We start from the raw sequence: 19,040 nt of genomic DNA, 5'->3' as shown, positions 1-19,040 counted from the left end.
TTGCCTTGCCATTTCTGAGGTCTCGAGTATAACTGATAGCAAGTAAGTTGTCCATTAGCTTAAATTGAGGTGCCTTGTCTTTTCCTGTAAGATTTGATGGAATAACAAAGGAGAAAAAGCAAATTGGTCTTAACACACGGGTGTCAACCATGTCTCTATAATGCAAAAATTCCATAGAGAGCCTTGTTATCTAACCTTTCAGCTCTGAAATGTATCTTCTCTTAGTTTCAGAGCAGAAATCAGAAATGCTATTTAGAAATAACAGCACAGCTCCCAGGAAAATGCTCTCCTTTGTAACTGCCATTTTAAATTGCCATTTAAAAGCTGGATAACTGAGATAACACACAACAGAAAAGAGAGACAGTAGTCTTGTCACTTTTTTTGTCTTTGTTATGATGAAAAGAGAGATAGAAGATTTTTTTTTTACTGGGTTTAGTACTTTTTTGCTTTATTTATGCTTTTTTTCCTGGTTCATTTTGAAAATATACTTCTGTTGTAGATTCATACTCCAGTTAGGTGGGGAAAAAATTATCACAGTATACATCATGTTCACATCCTGTGCACCTCCGAGAAACCAGCAAAACCAAAGAACAAATATCAGAATTCTGAAGTTTAGTTTAAGATTCCACAACTTTCTGATGCCTCTAAAAGATCTTTCACCACTCCTTTATACATCACAAAATAATGAAAAAAGCTGTAATTGCATTTAAGAATCTTTTCTGTGGATCCATTTGATAGAAGTGGGAATCAGTAGGATGGGGATAGATAAGCACAGCAAACAACAAACTGAAAGGAGCAATTTAGTTTAAAATCTAATATACTTGTAATTGCAATTTAAAGACTGAAAACATATACCATAGACCTTGTCCCCCACCTATGTAAGGCGGGGATGGAAAGGAAAATTTCCTTGTTAAATTGTTACTATGAAAAAAGCCCACACTTACCATCACTGTAATCAATGGGTGCAAAAGTTCCTAGGAAAAGGGAAGCTGCAAAGCTACTGACCAAAGAGATTCTCTGCAAAAAAAAAAAAGTGAGAAATAGTGAGTCCCATCAGTATTCACTTCCAAGAAAGTAACTGGAAATCAAAGAGATTAATTGGAAACAGCAAATGTTAATAGATGCTTAAAGTTAGGCCCAGAAAGCACACAAAAATACACCTAGGAGGATTATTCAGTTCTGACCATCGCAGTAATCCAGCACATATCAATCTAAAAGTAACCCCATGATAAAAGCTGTTAATAGCTCTGCCTTCTGAAACATGCAAAGCACATGTATGTTAGCATACTCTGTGTTAGCATGAATCCACTTCTGTCTATCACAGAAATTCATTTCAAACAAAAAAACTTTCTAAGGAAAAAAAAATAAGCCAAACAAAAAACCACACACGCACAAAAAAAAAAACAACCATACAAAACCACCTGTGTATTGATGACAGGGGAAATGCCCAGAACAATGCTCTGCCCCACCCAGAGCACAGGTCTGTAAGCTTTTAGAAGCTCTGCCAAGGCTCTTCGAGCACCTTTAACACCTCTGTGTGACCCCTTGCCTTCCTTCCAGCTGAGACCCCAGACCTCCCAGAAGTTACTCCCAGGAGCTGCTAATAACCAGCTTTGAACTGAACCATTGCCTGCAGCTCTGCCTCAGGGCATGCTCCACCTGCATGAAATCCAGAAATCTGTAGGGCTGGCCAAAAAATGCCCCACATGACACAAGACACTGATCCACCATGAACCTGCTTCCTCTTCACATCTGCTGTGTGAACTACCGAGTTAACCAGCCACCACCGGGCTTCCTGCACGATCAAGTATTATCTATTCCCAGAATCTGGCATAAAAGCAGACAAATTCCTCATTCTGTGGTGTGACTTGCGCAGAAGAAATACAGCTGTCACCCAATAACTAAACAGAATCAAACCTCTGCTGGTGGAGCGAGCCAGCAATGACAGGTTTTTTATTAATGATCACAAAACCACTGCTTCACACAGCATTCAAGGACAGCCTATAGCCAGAGCTCTAAGAGATGGCTGTAATGACCAGGAAATTTAATGATGCACTTGCTCTTCGTGCATCTCTCCCCAGGAATACATCACATTGTGCTCAGATAACAAAGGCCTACCTTCTGTGGTGCCCCAGTGGGCACTAGCTGCCTGAAATGGAAGGAAAAAAGGATGAAGTTAAACTGTGAATCAGCCAGCCAGTTTAACAAGCTGACCTACAGAAGCAAAAATATCCACCCCCCACATGTCATTGAGATTGCCACGCTGTTAAGTGCTCCTTGAGGGTCCCCAAGAGCAGCTCTGGCAGAGAGCTGTATGTGCTTGAACACATCTTGCATAAGCTTTACTGCTAAAAGTTGCCATCAGTTCAAACAGCCCTCAGAGTCTGAAGTTGGTCTGACCAGTTCTCAGTTCCACAGACCCACTTCCCCCCATTAACATATCTTTCTCTAAATTTAGTCTTAAACTTATGATCAGACCCTATTAGTGTTCTGTTTCATCTCATACCGTACTAGTTACAATGAGAATGTAAAAGAAAAGAAGGAAATAAAACTAAAAATTAAGCATTCTCCCATAAAATAGAGAGTCAACTTTGCAACTCACTTTCTCATGAAATGAACTGCTTCATACAGGGGTGAGATTTAAAAAAAAAAAAAAGATTATAATGCTATCAAAAACTGAAGTAATGGAAAACCAGGAACATCCTGGCTTCATGGGTCTGGATGTTTGGCATATTCTAATCACAGGACAGGAGTCCTTCTCTCATTCACATAGTTTTTTTCATGGAGTTTTCGCCTTGCTTCAAACCATGGCATTTCAGTCACAGCTAGATGCAGAGTCAACAAACTGAAATAGTAACGGAATTGCAAGCTGATTTCTGAAAATTAAAAATCAGGAGGAAACCAACAACACAATGCAATTAAAATGTAATAATAGAATCAAAGTTAACTCCTCAGTGGAAAATGAAAGCCACTTGTCCTTGTTGAAGTACAGGAGGTTCACACAGCCCCACCTCTCCAGCCTGCCCAGGTCCCTCTGGATGGTGTCCCTTCTCCTCAGCACCAACTGCCCCACGCAGCTTGGTGTCGCTGGCAAACTTGCTGAGGGTGCCCTCAACCCCGTTGTCCACATTGTGACAAAGCTGTTTAACAGCACCAGTCCCAATTCCAGCCCCTGAAGAACAACACTCATCACTGGTCTCCACTTGGACATTGAGCCACTGACCCCAACTCTTTGAGTGTGGCCACCAAGCCAATTCCTAATCCCCAGAGCGCTCCATCTGTCAAATCCATTTCTCTCCGGTTTAGAGACAAGGATCCTGTGTTGGACAGTGCTGAACACTTTGCACGAGCCCAGGTAGCTGACATCAGTTGTTCTTCCTCCACAAACTCTGTAACCCCATCATAGCAGGCACCAGATTCTTCAGGCACTGTTTTCCCTCAGTGAAGTCATGGTGTCTGTCACCATCACCTCCTTATGTCCCGTGTGTCTCAGCACAGTTTCCAGGAGGATCTGCTCCATGACTTTGCCAGGCACAGAGGTGAGACTGACTGGCCTGTGGTTCCCCAGGTCTTCTTTATTTCCCTTTGTAAAAATGGGGTTTATGTTTCTCCTTTTCCAGTCAGTGGGAACTTCACCAGACTGCCACAACTTCTCAAATACGATGGATAGTGGCTTAGCCACTTCATCCACCACTTCCCTCTGAACCCATGGATGTATCTCACCAGGTCCCATGGACTTGTGCACCTCCAGGTTCCTTAGATGGTCTTGAATGTGATCTTCTCCTACACTGTCCCTGCCTTTGCCTGCTGTGACTCAGGTGATGTGGCTGGAGCTCTTACCAGTGAAGGCCAAGGCAAAAAAGTCATTGAGTACCCGGCATTCTTCATAGCCTGGGTAACCAGGTCTCCCACTTCCTTTTGGAGAGGGCCTGCATTTTTCAAAGTCTTCCTTTTACCACCAATGTACCTATAAACGCTTTTCTTGTTGCCCTTGATGTCCCTAGACAGATTTAACTTTGTCAGGGCTTTAGCTTCCCTAACCTGATCCCTGACTGCTCAGACAACCTCTCTGTATTCCTGCCAGGCTACTGCCTTTATTTCCACCTTCTGTCGGCTTCCTTTTTGTGTTTGAGTTTGTCCAGGAGCTCCTTGTTCATCCACACAGGCCTCCTGGTGTTTTTGCCTGACTTAGTCTTTGCTGGTATGCATCACTTCAGAGCTTGAAGGAGGTGATCCTTGAATATTAACCAGCTTAGGAAAGCCTGTATCCCTCCATTCCAACACTTCAGGAGGCATCCCACCATGGCTTCACAGTGCCAATAGGGTCATAACTCTCATAACTCTGTTTATTCCCCGTGCCACGTACGTTTGAACAGAGGCATTTAAGCTGGACCCCCAATGAAGGTGACTTTACTGGCTGCTGCTGTCCTTCAGGTGCTCTCCTGCTGACCTGCCATCCCTCTCCAGGCTCTGGGTATCTCTTTCTGATAGTGGCACCAAATTGGTAGGAGTGGGATTGAGGTTCACCTCCCCCAGCAAATTCAGTTTAAAATTCTATTCAGCAGCTTGAGAAGTATAACACTCAGAATTGATTTTATCTGCCTAACTATTAATAATGTAACAAAATTAAAAAATAAAATAATGAAATTTTCTATTTTCATCCTAAATTCAAACACAAGAATCAAAATAATCTTTAGCAAAAAGGTTGGTAAAAACATCTGCACAAAATTAATTTTAAAAGATTTTCAAATCTGTTTTCCAATAAGAGAATTGAAGATAAGCCAACCTCAGTTTGCTTGTAGACCTCAGGATTCTGGCTGTAAATCTTTGCTATCTGGTTTCCTGTAAAACGCTGAGAAAGAAATGCAAATGCTTAGAAACACAAACCCTAAATGGAGTCAATAATCATTAACTCTGTGTAATGAGTTCAGAACATTGCACTTTGGATATTTAATTTGCCTGATGCATGATGAAAGTCAGTGCACAGCAGGCAATCTGCACTAAACAGGGTATAACACATAGTCTCATTATGAGAATTTTGTTCACCTTTTGAAAAAAAGGCATGTGGAAAAGCATTACTATCCATAATTTACATTTCAGAAATGACAGTTCAATGGAATGAATCACACTTATTCTATGCACAGGAACCAGCACAATTCAAATGCTGCCTTCAAATCCTTGAAAAGGTTTAAGCTACACAATCTATGTACCTGCCTGTGAGGCAGGTGAATTGAAATTAAAGCAGGAAGTTTTGTACTCAAAGCAGAAACTCCAGCAGAGGCTAAAACCAGATACAAGAATATTTATTCTTCATTGACATATTATGTCAAATAGCCAAAAAACCTTCTAGCACTGAAACCTTAACATTTAGCAAGTGAAAAATAAACTGTTAGTGATTTTAACTGATTTTAACATTAGCCATAAACCTTGCATGATGATTCAAAAACAGAAACATCAGTTTGGGAGGTTAAAGACTGATTCTGTTGAACCAAGAGTATGAGCAGCCAGGTGCTGAGATGCCTGGAGGGCAGGCCTGCTCCCACTCCATAACTCATTGTCACAGTTACAAGGAGGGAAGAGTCAGGAAGAGGAGATGAGTGACATTGTGTCTGTGACAGTGTCCCAAACCTCTGAAACACTTCTCTTAGGTCAACAGCTGCTTGTTAGCCTCCAGGAAAAATTAAAAGGCCAATATTTTAATTGCAGAAGTATCCTAGAACAGGTTATCCACAAATAGGTGGATGGATTTCCCCTAAATAAACCTGGAACACAAACTGGGTTTCCATCCCCATAGAAATGTGGCTACACAAGATGCCCCCAGGGGACAACCAGGCCCTGAGACTTTAAGCATGGCCACCAAACACTGTATTTGGGAACCACTGGCCAAATGCTCACTCCAACTGCCTCCTGAAGCAAAATTTCCAGTTCATTTCACAAATTTCCGTATCTTCCTTTGTGAGACTAATGCAAAGCACAGTATGGTTGGAGTTTCTTCAAAAGCTCTGCCTTTCATAGTTAGTGGCTGATGGTTACCTGCTGCAGATCCCTGTGATGACAGAATTGGTTCTATCACAGGATTCTGCTGGGAGCTTTCTCCCCATCCATTCCTTACCTCATAGGCCCGGGAGCCAGTGACACTTGCCAGCTGCTGGGCTCCCCCCACGGCTTTCTCCAGCGCCCTGCACTGGGAGGCTGTGCTGGAATCCATCCAGATGGGACTGTTACTGACTGAAAAACAGCCCTGAAATGAACAACACCCTTTGTTAGGAAGTCTGATCTCTGAGAAGTCCCTGCTAGAGTAATAAAAATACAGCAGCCATATGTATCAGCTCACAGCTCAGCTCTCTGACATGCCTTCTGCCCTCCTCTCAACAATTACAGAAAGCAGAATGTTGGCCAGTGATGGTAAGTTCAACCCAAATTTTGCATCAGAGGGAAGCAACATTCTTTTTCTCCTGTCACTTCACAGCCCCTACAGCACAATGTCTCAGTACATCCTCTGGTAGCCAAAGCCTCATCCCCTTTTAGAACTTCTCTGCAAACCATCAGATTAACTTCCCACAGCTCTACTAACACATTTCTCTTTAATGCTTGGCATAACTCTTTTGAAATACAACTGAGGATTAATACACCATTTATTCCAGCATTTTAATGCCATTTCCATGAGTTTTGCACAGATGAGACGGTTCCAAAACTAGTGATTTAACACATCAGTCTCCCTTTCAACATACATCTGTCCTTTCTGACCCTGAATTAAGTAAGGGTCTTCCAGAGGAAAGCTGATTCCTCCCTATTTTTCTTTTTAAATAAAAGCTTTGTCAAGTCTGTGTTCAAAGCTTGCGAATCACACACATACAAAATGTTGAGGTTCAACAAGGTACTTGGTTAGGATTTTAAGTCCACACAGCATTACACATCCATCCCTTCAGAGGTAAGTGTAAACTGCTTTTTTTAATAGATATATTTTCTTATGAAATCACTTGCACATCATTCAAGGAATCTCAGGTACAACTGTCTTTTTTACCACAATTTTTTGTTAATACAAATATATTAAAGAATTTAAAATATTTACAGATTGTTCACAAAAATATTACATTTTCTAGAACAACAGGCTGTTACTCTGACACTGAAAGATTCTGGGACACCTACTGGCACCTGTAAGCTTTTAAAGCAACACATACTGTCATTCAGGAGAAAATGAAATGTCAACAGCCTTGCAACTAAAGGAATAACTACTACATTTCATTTATGCAACCCAGCCAAACTAGAGGAAGGAGAAAAGCAATGTGTAAGGATCAGGAAAAGGACAGTGTAGCTCTTCCTTCAGAGCTGTTGTGCACCTTACCTTTAGTGACTGATGTAAAGGCAGTTCAGATGATGCATTCTTTAAAATCTGGATGCTTCCTTTTTTCCAGTACACACTCCCATGTTGCTGTAGGAAATACAGAAGCAGGAGTTGGAGATGCCCTCCCAAGCTTCAGAGTTCATATTCTGATCCTACACTCTAAGGAACAAAAGAACTTTCTCCAAACTAGTACCCAAAAATGCTCCTTTTGAAATCAAGGGTCTCATAAAAAAATCTTTAAGACTGAGCAAAGCAGACACTAAACCAGAATATTATTTTGAACTACAGAATCTTCTCATGGGAACTATTATTATACTGCTAATGGCATTAGATACTTATTTGAGGGTTCTTTGAGCTGTAGCCAGGGCTCCACAGTCAAGATTTAGTTCTGGGCTATTTCAGCACAGTCCCCTGATCCATCAGTTACAAGCCTGCCCACCTTGCTGGAGGGTGGGCAAAATAAAGGGAATATGGGCAGTCTGGAAATGCACTCCCTTTTTTAACTTGAGGTGGGGTTACTTGGCAGTCCCCAACTTCTGCTCCACTGAAAAATTCATAACAGAGCCTTGATACCAGCTCTGATTTTCAGACACTTTGCTCAGACTTTCAACTGCAATCAATGAAACATGGAGATAAAAGCAAGGGTTTTGATTAATTAGCCCCAGATACATCAAGATGAATAACCTAAACCTCGCATGTCAGAATTAGCTATTGCTTTGGTGCTGTCCTCACCCTGAATAACATCTGTGAAAGTTATAAAAGCCTTTGTTGATTCATTGGAGTACTAGGAGGAGACTGGCTAACTGACTAAATGTCAGGGTGGGTTTTATAAATCTCAAAAAAAAGGCATTATGCACTACAGGCTAAATCACGGCAGCATTTTTGTCATTTCTGCATCAAAGACTCCCATCATTTGGGTTTTGTTGTTTTTGGGCAGATCCCTGCCCTAGCCAAATAAAACTGCTCAGTGGGATGTTACTGTGCTTTTAGCAAACTGTGCTCCTTTCTGTTTTTTCCACCCCATTTTCCACAAGCACCTGGATCTGCTGAAATTCAAAATGAACAAAAAATTAAAACAATGGGAAGCCAAGCAGTTCTGCACTACACTGATCTAAACTACACTGCAAACCTCATCCTCCACTCCCACTATCTTCTAGTGATTGCTTTGTGTGCTTCAGGTGTCAAGCTCCCCTGAGGAGTGTCTATGGATGCTTACAAAAAAATTTAGATCTTATTTTATTCCATTACAGTCTTCTGCAATACAATTGGTCAAATTTATCACTCTACCTTACACTCCATCAAAGAAATACATTAAAACAGAACTTTTCTTTATAAACTAACCTGGCCAGCACCAGACAAAGCTTTGACTTGAGAGAAGTTAAAGCCTGAAGACCTCATCTTTTCCAAGATCATATCCAGAGCCTACAACAACAAACAGAATCAAGAATGACAGTAACGAGCTCTCAAATTATGCATACTCACAATCTGGAATTAAACAGTAAATTCATGTCATCACTGATAAGAGTTCATTGGCAGATAATGAAAAATTAGCTAATGACTATGGACTTCTCAAAAATCTGCATAAATTAATTTATTAAGTGAGAGTCCATAAAAGAAAAGTTGAGTCACACAGGGGAAAAATATGATCTTTAAAGAAGCTGAATCACAAAGATCCATTCTTTGAATCCTAAATAAGAGGCAAAAATTAAAGAATTCCAATTCATTTAAAAGCACTTTTAAGAGTGCTAGACACAAAGCAAGATTATCTTTTTCTGTTCTTATTTTTGAAAATCTATGAAATCTTAATGGGGTACACCCTGCACCCCATCCTACAAGACATTAGGTAACCTCAATACCAGTGCCCCCAGTGTCAGCAAATTCACAGAGTCTTTAACAGAAGGCTAATTCAAGTGATTTTAGCACTTCAAGCACACAGGTAAATTTTGTTCTTGACACATTTTTCTGAAGTTTAAAAATTAATCTAGCTTTAAATAGTTTAATTTAGATCAGCAATTCCCAGACTCTCTTGACAAATGGACCACTGCAAGACTTCCAAAGAAACATCATATATACCTGTATCATCATATTATTAATTTAATAATTACAACTGTTCTTCTTCATTATGGTTCAAAAAACCAACTGCAAGCAAATTTACCAAACCTTTGTCAGCTACTGTGGATTACCAGCTGGGAGTTCTGTGACATTTCATATATTTTAAGTATTCAAATTCCTCAAGTAAGACAAATTTACATAGTACCATGTGAGATTAAGTGTTGTAGAATCTTCACAGAAGTAAGGAAGGCCTTATTTTAAAATTAAAAAAAAAAAATGCTGTACTTCAAAATAAACATCAGCCAAAGTTACTGGGAATTAGTGAATAAATTGCCCTTTCACCACTTACGAGTTGCAACATCAATTGGTAAACAAAGCTTATTCTAAAAAAAATAGTTTAAGTAACCTGGGTGCTACAAAAACACAGATTTAAGCAAGGCAAAGTGACAGCTGCCCCATTTGTGTATGAGGGAAAAAAAACACCAGTAGTCTTTTTTTCAAATGAGGGAAAGTCAGGAAGGAATTTTTCACACACAGAATGCTCTAATAGTAGAGAGTCAAGAAACAAACAAAAAAAACCATCAAAATGTTAGCAACTTCTACTATGTTTGTTGATAGCATTACTATTTGCATACCAAAGACACAGAACAACACTTCAAAGAAACAGAATGTAAGCAAAAGGACTATGTTGATTTGAGTGATGACTTCCACTATTGCTCAGAATAAACTTTCATTTCTGTAACAGCAAGGGAAACGTTCAACCATATAAAGTTTGTTCATACCTTGACCCACATAAGCACTGGTGAAGTGACTGTCAGTCTGTCACTGTGAATATAGACTCCACCTTGAGTCCTAAAGAAAAACAGGATTTTATCTTGGTAAATTCAGCAACTTTTTTTCCCTGCCAAGCAGAGTTCTTCAAGTTTATTAATGACCAAGGAGAATTTGCAATGCTTTTATGTTAAGAGCAAGGACTGGTATTTGAAACATGAAAAAGTAAAAGCCAGCTCTTAGGAGGTGACATGTTTGACCCAGTTGCAAAGTAAGTAATTTTCAAGAAAAGGCCCTGATCCTGAAGCAAGATCTGTGACAGAATCCATTGCTGATACTGCTCATTGGCTCCATGTAATTCATAGTTCTTTCTGTCACAATTAGTGACTTGAACCCCAAAAATGAAGTTCAATTTCGCTGTTAAATCATCAAGTAAGTGTATTTTATTGAAGCTTGTGACTGAAGGATGACATTTATCAATGCTAGTCTATTGTTTAAGTAAACAAATACTGCCATTCTACATCTCATTGTGAGATTTGAACAACTGAATTTGCCTCCAAATGCCTTTTAGATGTTCCCCTCAAGTAATTTACTTGCTGTTCTGAGAGCATCCCACCCAGTCATGTCCACAAGCCTGAAGTCACAAAAGAAAAAAAAAAAAAGGTTTGTTTATATATAACATTTTGGGGTCTATTTTCTTAATTTATTTCCTGTTGGGAGCTCTTGTCATATTTACATGCAAGGAAGGCAAGAGCATATACTACCTTTGCAGAGTGGGAAACATGAACATGGCATGACCTTTTTCCATGCCTCCATACATATCAATGAGACCAATAGGGCAACAGTCCCCTCACCCCAATCTCCAAAGCTTTAAATTACATTATTCAAGTAAAATATAAAATATAAAAAGCCTTACTTAAATTCCGGAAGGTCCTTATCAAAATGAACATTATCCTCATAAATGACCCTCAGCTGTTCATCAATAGCAATGACTTTCAACTAGGAGATATAAAACAGGAAGTTAACAAAATCTTGCAATAATTGAATAGCACTTATAAGTCATTTATAATAATTTAATTCCCACAGACAAAATGGAAAAAAAAAAGATCACCCCAAGGCATACAACTGACTGAAAGTATGGGCGTAATTTTACATTAAACAAGTTATTACGTGAATTTCTAGCATGTCACCAATTCAGCAACATGTAGTTTTGTTTGTATTTCCTCTCCCCATTCTCTTTCTCCTGTAATTCACAAGATCGAGCTACAGGCATGTGCTAAAGAACAGCAAACATATCACCAGGTTCATTGCTTGCATCACAGTAGCCAGTTTTCCCAATTTCTCCAAAGAATACAGTATCTTAGATTAAAGATGCCTTCTTTTTTTTTCACCTCCTTTTTTTTGTCCCATCTTACCGAGGAAGCTTACAGACCCCTTAGGGTACCTTGAACACCTTCTCTGCTCCCGAGAAGGTGAGTAAATCAAACTCTACCCATTTGGCAAAGCTCAAAGGGCATTACATAAGTGTATTGTCAGCTTCTGCAACATATGGAAATCAACATCCCCAACTCCATAAAGCTGAGCCTTCTTGTACGCATGAATTAGAAGGGTACCACAACCTTTCCTCATCTATCTTAAGTTCACATAGTTCTGAAGAAAGACAGTAAGAGCCAAGGAGAAAAGCAAGAAGGTAGGTCACATTCTGTGCCTCTTTCGACCAGGGAGAGAGTGCAAACTGCTGCTAAAGGAACTGATGAAAAAAAAACCCTACAAAGACTGTCATCTCAAGGAGCTGCATTCAAATAACAAGGCCTTCCCCATTTTTACCATAGCAGTGTAGGGCCATTATCTATGCCCTGGCACAACTCATTACCAACCTGCACGAGCTTAAAAATGGCTCTGACCCACTGTAGCCTAATGGGCTCTCCTCTTGCAGCATGTCCCTGTAAAAACACTTGATCGACCTAACCTGGATGCGTCTTTTCAAGCTCCCAAACTTCAGCACAACCATAATGGCAATTTATGTCCAAACACCTATTTTTAACATATTCAGGTCTCTGCACAACTTGGGCACAGTTTCTATTCACAGTGCAGCAATACCCCCGGCTGTGCCGACAAAGCAGAATTTCAAGCAGCAACCCAAAGATCCAGGTTCACAGTCTTGATTCACACAAGGACACTGGGAATCTGGGTTTGGGTGCAAATCCCAGCTCCTATAGCAGCGGGCAGAGGGGTCTTCAAGCAGCCTGCATAGAGAGAAGGGCCACAGCACTCATTTCCAGGATTTGACTCATCCCTGGCAGGATGGGGAAGCAGGACACATTCGGACACACAACCCACTGCTTCAGATGGGGCAAGCATTTATGCAGCTGAAGGGGACATGAGAATAACCAGGTACATGCACTCTCTGCAGGCCACAGACATCTTAAAACACACGAAGTGCTGGGAATTATTATGGCCATAAACTAAAACACAGGAAGTTCCACTTCAAATAGAGGAAGAACTTTGTTACATGGACAGTGGCAGAGCACTGGAACAGGATGCCCAGGGAGGACGTGGAGTCTCCCTCTTTGGAGACATTTCAAACCCACCTGGATGTGGTCCTGTGTCACCTGACCCTGCCTTGGCAGGGGGTTTGAACTGGATGATCTCCAGAGCTCCCTTCCACAGAGTCACAGAATCGGTCAGGTTGGAAGGACCACGGTGGATCATCCGGTCCAACCTCCCTGCTTTAGTAGGTTCGTCCCAAAGCACATGGCACAGGATTGTGTCCTGACATCTACTGACTACCTCCAGGGAGGGAGACTCCACAACATCTGTGGGCAATCCAACCCTAAGAACTGTGTGATTCCGTCATTCTGTGAATAATTTGGCATCAGCCGTGTCAGGCTGCAGCGGGTGCGAGCCCCGGGCAGGGAGTACCGCCCCGCTGCCCGGAGACCCGGCCGGGCCCGGCACGTCAAACCCGCCGCGGGGAGGAGGAAAGCGGGGACGGAAGGCGCGGGGAGGGGACGGAAGCGGCGGAGAGGAGGAAGGCCTGGCCCCGATCTTGCACGGCGGCCGGAGCAGCGCCGAGCGCATCCCCCGCACCCGCCGCGTTCCGGGCCTGCGTTCGGAGCCGTCGCGGGCAGCGCAGCCCCGCAGCGGGCAGGGCCCGGAGCAGCCAGGGCAGCCCCCGGCCCCGCCGCCCGGCCGAGACGGGGAGAGGAGGGGCGGGGGAGGCGGCGCGGTACCTGCTGCGTGCTGAAATCCCAGCCCAGGTAGCAGGGAGCGGCCATGGCACGGCACGGCCCTCGCCCTCAGCCGGGAGCCGGGGCAGGGACCGCGAAGGGGGCGGCTCTGCTGGCCCGGCCTCCCCGGGCAGGAGCCGCCGGCCCGGCCCTGCGGAGCGGCAGCACCGCGGTTAATGAGTGCTCCGGAAGCAGGCAGCGGGACGAGTGCCCCATCCCTCGCACAGAGGGGCCGGGAAGAGTTCGGGGGGTGAAGCGATGGTGGATTGGGGCCGTGGTGGGGTGCTGCTGTGGTGGGATTGTCCCGAACGCGGGCCCGTTCCCCGGTGCGCAGCCCCAGTTCACACACCGGCGCGAGGTGATGCTGTACTTCTTTCCAGTTTGCTCAGGGTAGGGCGCTGGGTGGTAACCCACAAAAGGCTGGCGCGCAGGACTTCAAAAGTTTACACTGCTTGTACATTTTAACAAACAAAGGCGTCAGCTTTCATTCCTTACAATATACATGACTTTTCCCCGCATTGGAGTCTGGGGTCCGTTTTCAGTAGGTGGTCCATAGGTCGGTGGTCGTGATCATCCACTGCCACAATCACCTTTCCCCCAGTTACTGCTCGGTTCTGCTGAATTCACTCTTGGTGGCTCTTGTCCAGACAGCCCATTCATCTTGGGACTGTCTTCCCTTTTCCTTAAAACAACAGATTAGCCAAGCATACAGAATTCACAATGCAGTTGCTTAATCATAACAGCTACATCTACTGGTTAGCAACTAAAAAAAAAAAAAAAAACCTGCGAAGTTTAACACAAAGCCTTGTTCAAATCTTGAGGGGGTCAGCATCAGGATGATGGGGTGGTGGGGTAATGTGATAGTGGGTGACACCATGCCAGGGCTGTGCATGGGGCTGAGCACCAATAACCAGCACCCATACACGGGATCCCCAGCAGCAGCACCCAGGACGGTGAGAGAACACCAGAGGTTCTGTGAAGGAACGACCCAGGAACCAGAATCAAATCAAAACAAGCAACCTCAAACCACAGTCCCAATGAATTAATTAAATTTTAATATCCCATTACTGGGATTAATATCCCACAGCCTTGTTGCGGTATCGCACTCTAATCAGCACAAACACACACAGTATTCCATTAAAAACACAGTATTGTTACTTTGGCTGAAATATTATTTTCTAGCTTGCCTTTTTTCACTTGGGAGGTTGGGGAGATTTTAGGTTTTTCCATTATCTGCCACAGAATGTGACAAGCAAAGTGGTATTCCTTAATCAAAAGAAGACTCATCTAAAATATGCTTCTACTCTGCAATCAAAGAAGTATCTCAGCAGAGCCTTAATGAAGTCAAATAGGTTTTCCATGCCCAGGATCTTAAACTGTTTTTACAGTACAAACACTTAATTTGAGATAGTTCAGTTGGTCAGAGCATGGTGCTAATAATGCCAAGGTTGTGGCTTTGATCCCCGTATAGGCCATTCACTTAAAAGTTGGACATGATGATCCCTGTGGGTCTCTTTCAACTCAGAACATTCTGTGATTCTAATTATAAAATATTATGAAATTTTGTCATAGACTGAGCATTTAAAAATATATCCAGTGATTTCTCAAAGCCCTAACACCCACAGGTTTATACCTTCAATATTTCTAGTTACTATTGCAAAGAACAACCTTTAAAACAATGGCCACCAAGTAGTGGTGGAATTTGCCTGCCCCTGAAGAGCTCATGCTGGATGAACCTGTCCTGAACAAAGGTCTCACTTAACCAGAGGCTGTGAAGGAAATAATGTTTTTGAAATGTTACCAAGAACTGTTTCCTCTGTGTAATTTATACCAGAAAACAAAGGATCAAATAACACATAGAGGCTGGGTTTTTTAATAATGCAGAATGTGACTGGTGAGCCAGACAGGAGAGGCTTGCTTGGCCCTTTCACTGGCTGCATAGTCCCTGTAAACAATAACAGATTCAAAGGCTGAGGCTTGAAGTGCTGCAATTTTCAAAAGATTTGAAAAAACGAAACTGAAGCCTGTTCTGAAAAGAAATGTAAGAATGATTAATGACTTCAGAAAAAGAGAAATTAGTGGATTTTTATTTTTTAAAAATAGGTATTGGCTAGTAGAAAGGCAACAAGAGTTTGTAAATAAATAAAGCAATCTTGTGAGGATATAAGAATCAGTTATATTCTTCAGCAATCAGGTCAGAATAGTCTCAAATAACAAGAAATCATTTGACTTAAACAGCACAGAAAAGCTGGGGCTGGGATAACCACCCTTGTATTATCAAATCTCCTTAAGTTAGGAACAAAGGGGCAAGACAAGTCAGGAGGAAAATCCACTGAAGGACAAAGTGAGAATGTTATTGTTGCTGCTTTCACTCTTCATGTTTCTCCAAAGAAAGTAAGGAAGTTTGGAGAATCAATGCCTTACCCAGTCACTCTGTTGCCCATCTTTTCATCAAGGCAGCGTTGTCTCCAATTTATTGTTTGTGTATGGAAAATGTGCATTGCTGCTGTTCTTTCTGGACTCAAATTCATGCTTGAAGATACTGCCATAGCCTCCAAAAATGTTTCTTGAAGCAAAGAAGGTTTAGCTGTGCATTTATCAGTGAAGTTGCATTCATGTACTAGTGATGTTTTAGCACTGACAAATCCAGAATTTCCAGAGGGGATGGACAAAATGCCGTTTATAATTGAAATGTCACCACTGCAGATTAACAGCTTGAGGCAAAGCACAGATTAATCACTCAAGACACATGGAGCAGAGTAAAGGGAAAAGCAAGTTTATTCCCCTTTTCCTATTAACTAGTTTCTGACCTGATGGAGAAGCAATACTTCCATGCTTTCCTAGGCCCTTGGCTGTTTAGATAAGTTACAACTAGGACACCAATTAAAGCTATTTTTTCTTTCCCTACTGTCAAGTTAACGGCAACTGCACATTTATTTCAATTCATTGCAAAACATGAATTAACTGTATTCCACATTCCTACACACTGAGATTTTTCACTTTTTAGTCTCACTTCCAGTATCAAAACCTGCTTCCGATCTCAGCTGCACCCTGATATGAACTTAGATTTAACTGCACTCTTCAGCTTTGCACAGGGGAACTCCTTCGAAAACAGTGATAGCCTAAATTCTAGGCTTCATTATCGTCACATCTTCTGAGACATGCCAAGCTAGAGAGCAGATAGACCACACCTTTGATATAAATTAGGATGACTGTATTGACAGCAGTCCAGCTAACCTGATTTATACTGGCTACATAATTTAATGGGATGTGGAAGGACTCACACTCACTCACTCGCACAGGAAGTGCATGGTCAACTACAAAGCTAACAATCCTTCTGCTTCCAGCAGTAGATTTTGGGCACCTAACCAGTTATTCTAAGTAGCAGGGCAGAGAAGTGTTTCTAAGCCCCAAGCAGGTATTTCACGTTGGTGCATCAGCATAGGTAGGCACAGTAGGAGCAATGGGACGGGTAAGAGTCACTGCACATAGAGACTGAAGTTATGAACATGCAATAAACCACAGCAGCCCATGTTAGTAACAAGCATTGTTGAGCCTGTTGACACAATTATTATTTTCCCAGTAAGAAATCTTGTGGCTCTTTAATTAGCCTCAGAAACATTAAACATAGTGAGCTGGGTCCTATGCAAACCAACCTTTTTGCCAAGTGACCTGACTCACGTGCACTGCTGCTAATGAGGTGGGAGATGTTTACAATGTTAAGCTCCAAGTAACACAACAATAACACATTAACACATCACATTTAAAAAAAAACAAACCAAAACACCAACTCTCAGCCTGAGCATTAGACCTACCTGCTGGAACAATATCTGAACAATGGCAATGCTCTAAAGGTCATTCCCTTTCTACTTAGCATTGCAAATACTCTTATCACAAAATCTCCAGCAATGTTTAACCAAGTACTGAGAATATAAAATACCACAGTACCATAAATTAAAAGATTAAGTTTCTGTTCTTTTTATTGAGATGGCATTATAACACCAAAAGTGTTTTTCTTTCCCTAAATACATGCTTATCTGTTTAAATTATTTTTGCACACGATCTTGTCATAGCCATTATGTTTGTCCATACCTCCAAATGCAGTGGAAAGTCTCATTATTCACTCTGTAAGAATAAGAACTTGATGTTTAGAAGCAATGGATTGAGGTGGCTGATTTTTTACTGAACACCTGAATATGAGGAAGTCCTTTACTGTGCAGTGAGCACACACTGGAACAGAGACGTTGTGGAGTTGTGTAGTGTCCCTCACTGGAAACATTCCAGAACCATCTGTACACAATTCTGTGCAATGTGCCCTACGACAACCCTTGAGCAGGGATGTTGGACCAGATGACCTGCTGTGATCCCTTCCAACCTGACCCACTCTATGATTCTAGGAAGGCACATACAAAGATCCAGCAAAATCCCTGTGAATGAGTTCCACAAGAGGAAGCCCGGAGCACAGTTGTTACATGGAGACTGAAAATGTAGATTATTTAAGTATAGTAATTATTCCACAAACCTACTGGCTGATTTAATTTTTTGACATGTGCATATTCAAAATGCCAGGTGTGGTACTGCATTAACCAGTTAAGGCCCTTTACAGAGAACTCATGAAGAATTGGTGCAGGATTCCATATAAAAGCACACACAAGCACACAAATAATGGATACAAGAAAAGAATGTAAATGATTGCTCAACTACATAATCTCAACTATATCGTCAGTTTCGTAGGTATTGGTCAATTTGCAGCTTTTATCTAATCATGTACATAAAATCCTCCAATTTCACTTTTATTGAATTCAGCAGAAGATGTTTTGACTTCAGTGGGTACTGAATCAGGCACTGTGGAATTGTATGTGGTTTTATATACTCTAGTTTCACAGATGTAATTTCCTTGACTCAATTAGGCTACCAGTGATTATGAAGTGCAGTACAAATTCCTCATGAGATTTCTGCAAGGAAGCAAAGTAAAGGATGCTTCTGAATAACAAATTATTTTTAGGATACTTTCCTCCTCTGCACAGACTTCAAGACCATGTTCATTCTCACAATGGTAATAGTACTTAACCATCCTCTTTGGAGGACTATCCTAACTACCACCATTTGCAAGGCTTAATAAAGTTAACTTATGCACCCAGCAGATTTTCTTGAAGATGAATACCAAAGTGGTTTGTGCTCTAATGCTCAAAAGCAAACATCTCAGAAGCTAGATGGTGTCATACAGATAAAACTTTTCATTAACAACAGATTAACCAGTTCTTTCACGTTGTACTTGATTCTTATCAAACTCCACTTACAGATAAGTACATCTTATTGACTAAAAGCAATTAAAGATAAACTCATTCCTACTAAAACAATGCCTGAATTGGAAACTAATAAGGGGCAAACCTTTCACTTTTCAGCACCATCCTGCAAGGAACAAAAATCTTCTTGCTATCAAGAGTGAATCACAATCCTGTAGTTTTCAGGTGGAAAAATCAAGGCAGAAAAGTTAGATAGCTTATACAATTTGTTTTAGACCCTGCTTGAAATTCCCACACAATTCCTGTATGCCTATTATGTCTATTGGGAGAACAAAAAACCACAGGCTGTTGTCACCTCCTAGAACTGTAGCCTTCATAACTCCATGGATAGGAAAC

At 41.6% G+C, this 19,040-nt stretch overlaps 1 protein-coding gene across 1 annotated transcript in view; it reads right to left on the bottom strand.

Annotated features, from left to right (window-relative positions):
* XYLB (xylulokinase) overlaps positions 1-13,560 on the bottom strand; it is an 82,487-nt gene extending 68,927 nt beyond the window's left edge. Inside the window, exons 1-8 of the mRNA XM_042043882.1 lie at positions 13,402-13,560; positions 11,085-11,167; positions 10,180-10,249; positions 8,687-8,767; positions 7,346-7,432; positions 6,113-6,241; positions 4,787-4,852; positions 945-1,017 (exon numbers count right to left, since the gene is read on the bottom strand). Coding sequence (XP_041899816.1) covers positions 945-1,017; positions 4,787-4,852; positions 6,113-6,241; positions 7,346-7,432; positions 8,687-8,767; positions 10,180-10,249; positions 11,085-11,167; positions 13,402-13,446 — 634 coding nt within the window. The 5' untranslated portion in view covers positions 13,447-13,560. The remainder of the gene's footprint in view (positions 1-944; positions 1,018-4,786; positions 4,853-6,112; positions 6,242-7,345; positions 7,433-8,686; positions 8,768-10,179; positions 10,250-11,084; positions 11,168-13,401) is intronic.
* Between the last annotated feature and the right edge of the window lie 5,480 nt (positions 13,561-19,040).

Source organism: Corvus kubaryi, unplaced genomic scaffold (assembly GCF_017639235.1).
Source record: "Corvus kubaryi isolate FWS band 111438036 unplaced genomic scaffold, C.kubaryi_AGA036_p1.0 37398, whole genome shotgun sequence".
Classification (NCBI taxonomy): domain Eukaryota; kingdom Metazoa; phylum Chordata; class Aves; order Passeriformes; family Corvidae; genus Corvus; species Corvus kubaryi.
The sequence above is the reverse complement of the archived record's forward strand: the minus strand, read 5'-3'. Positions and strand labels throughout refer to the sequence as shown.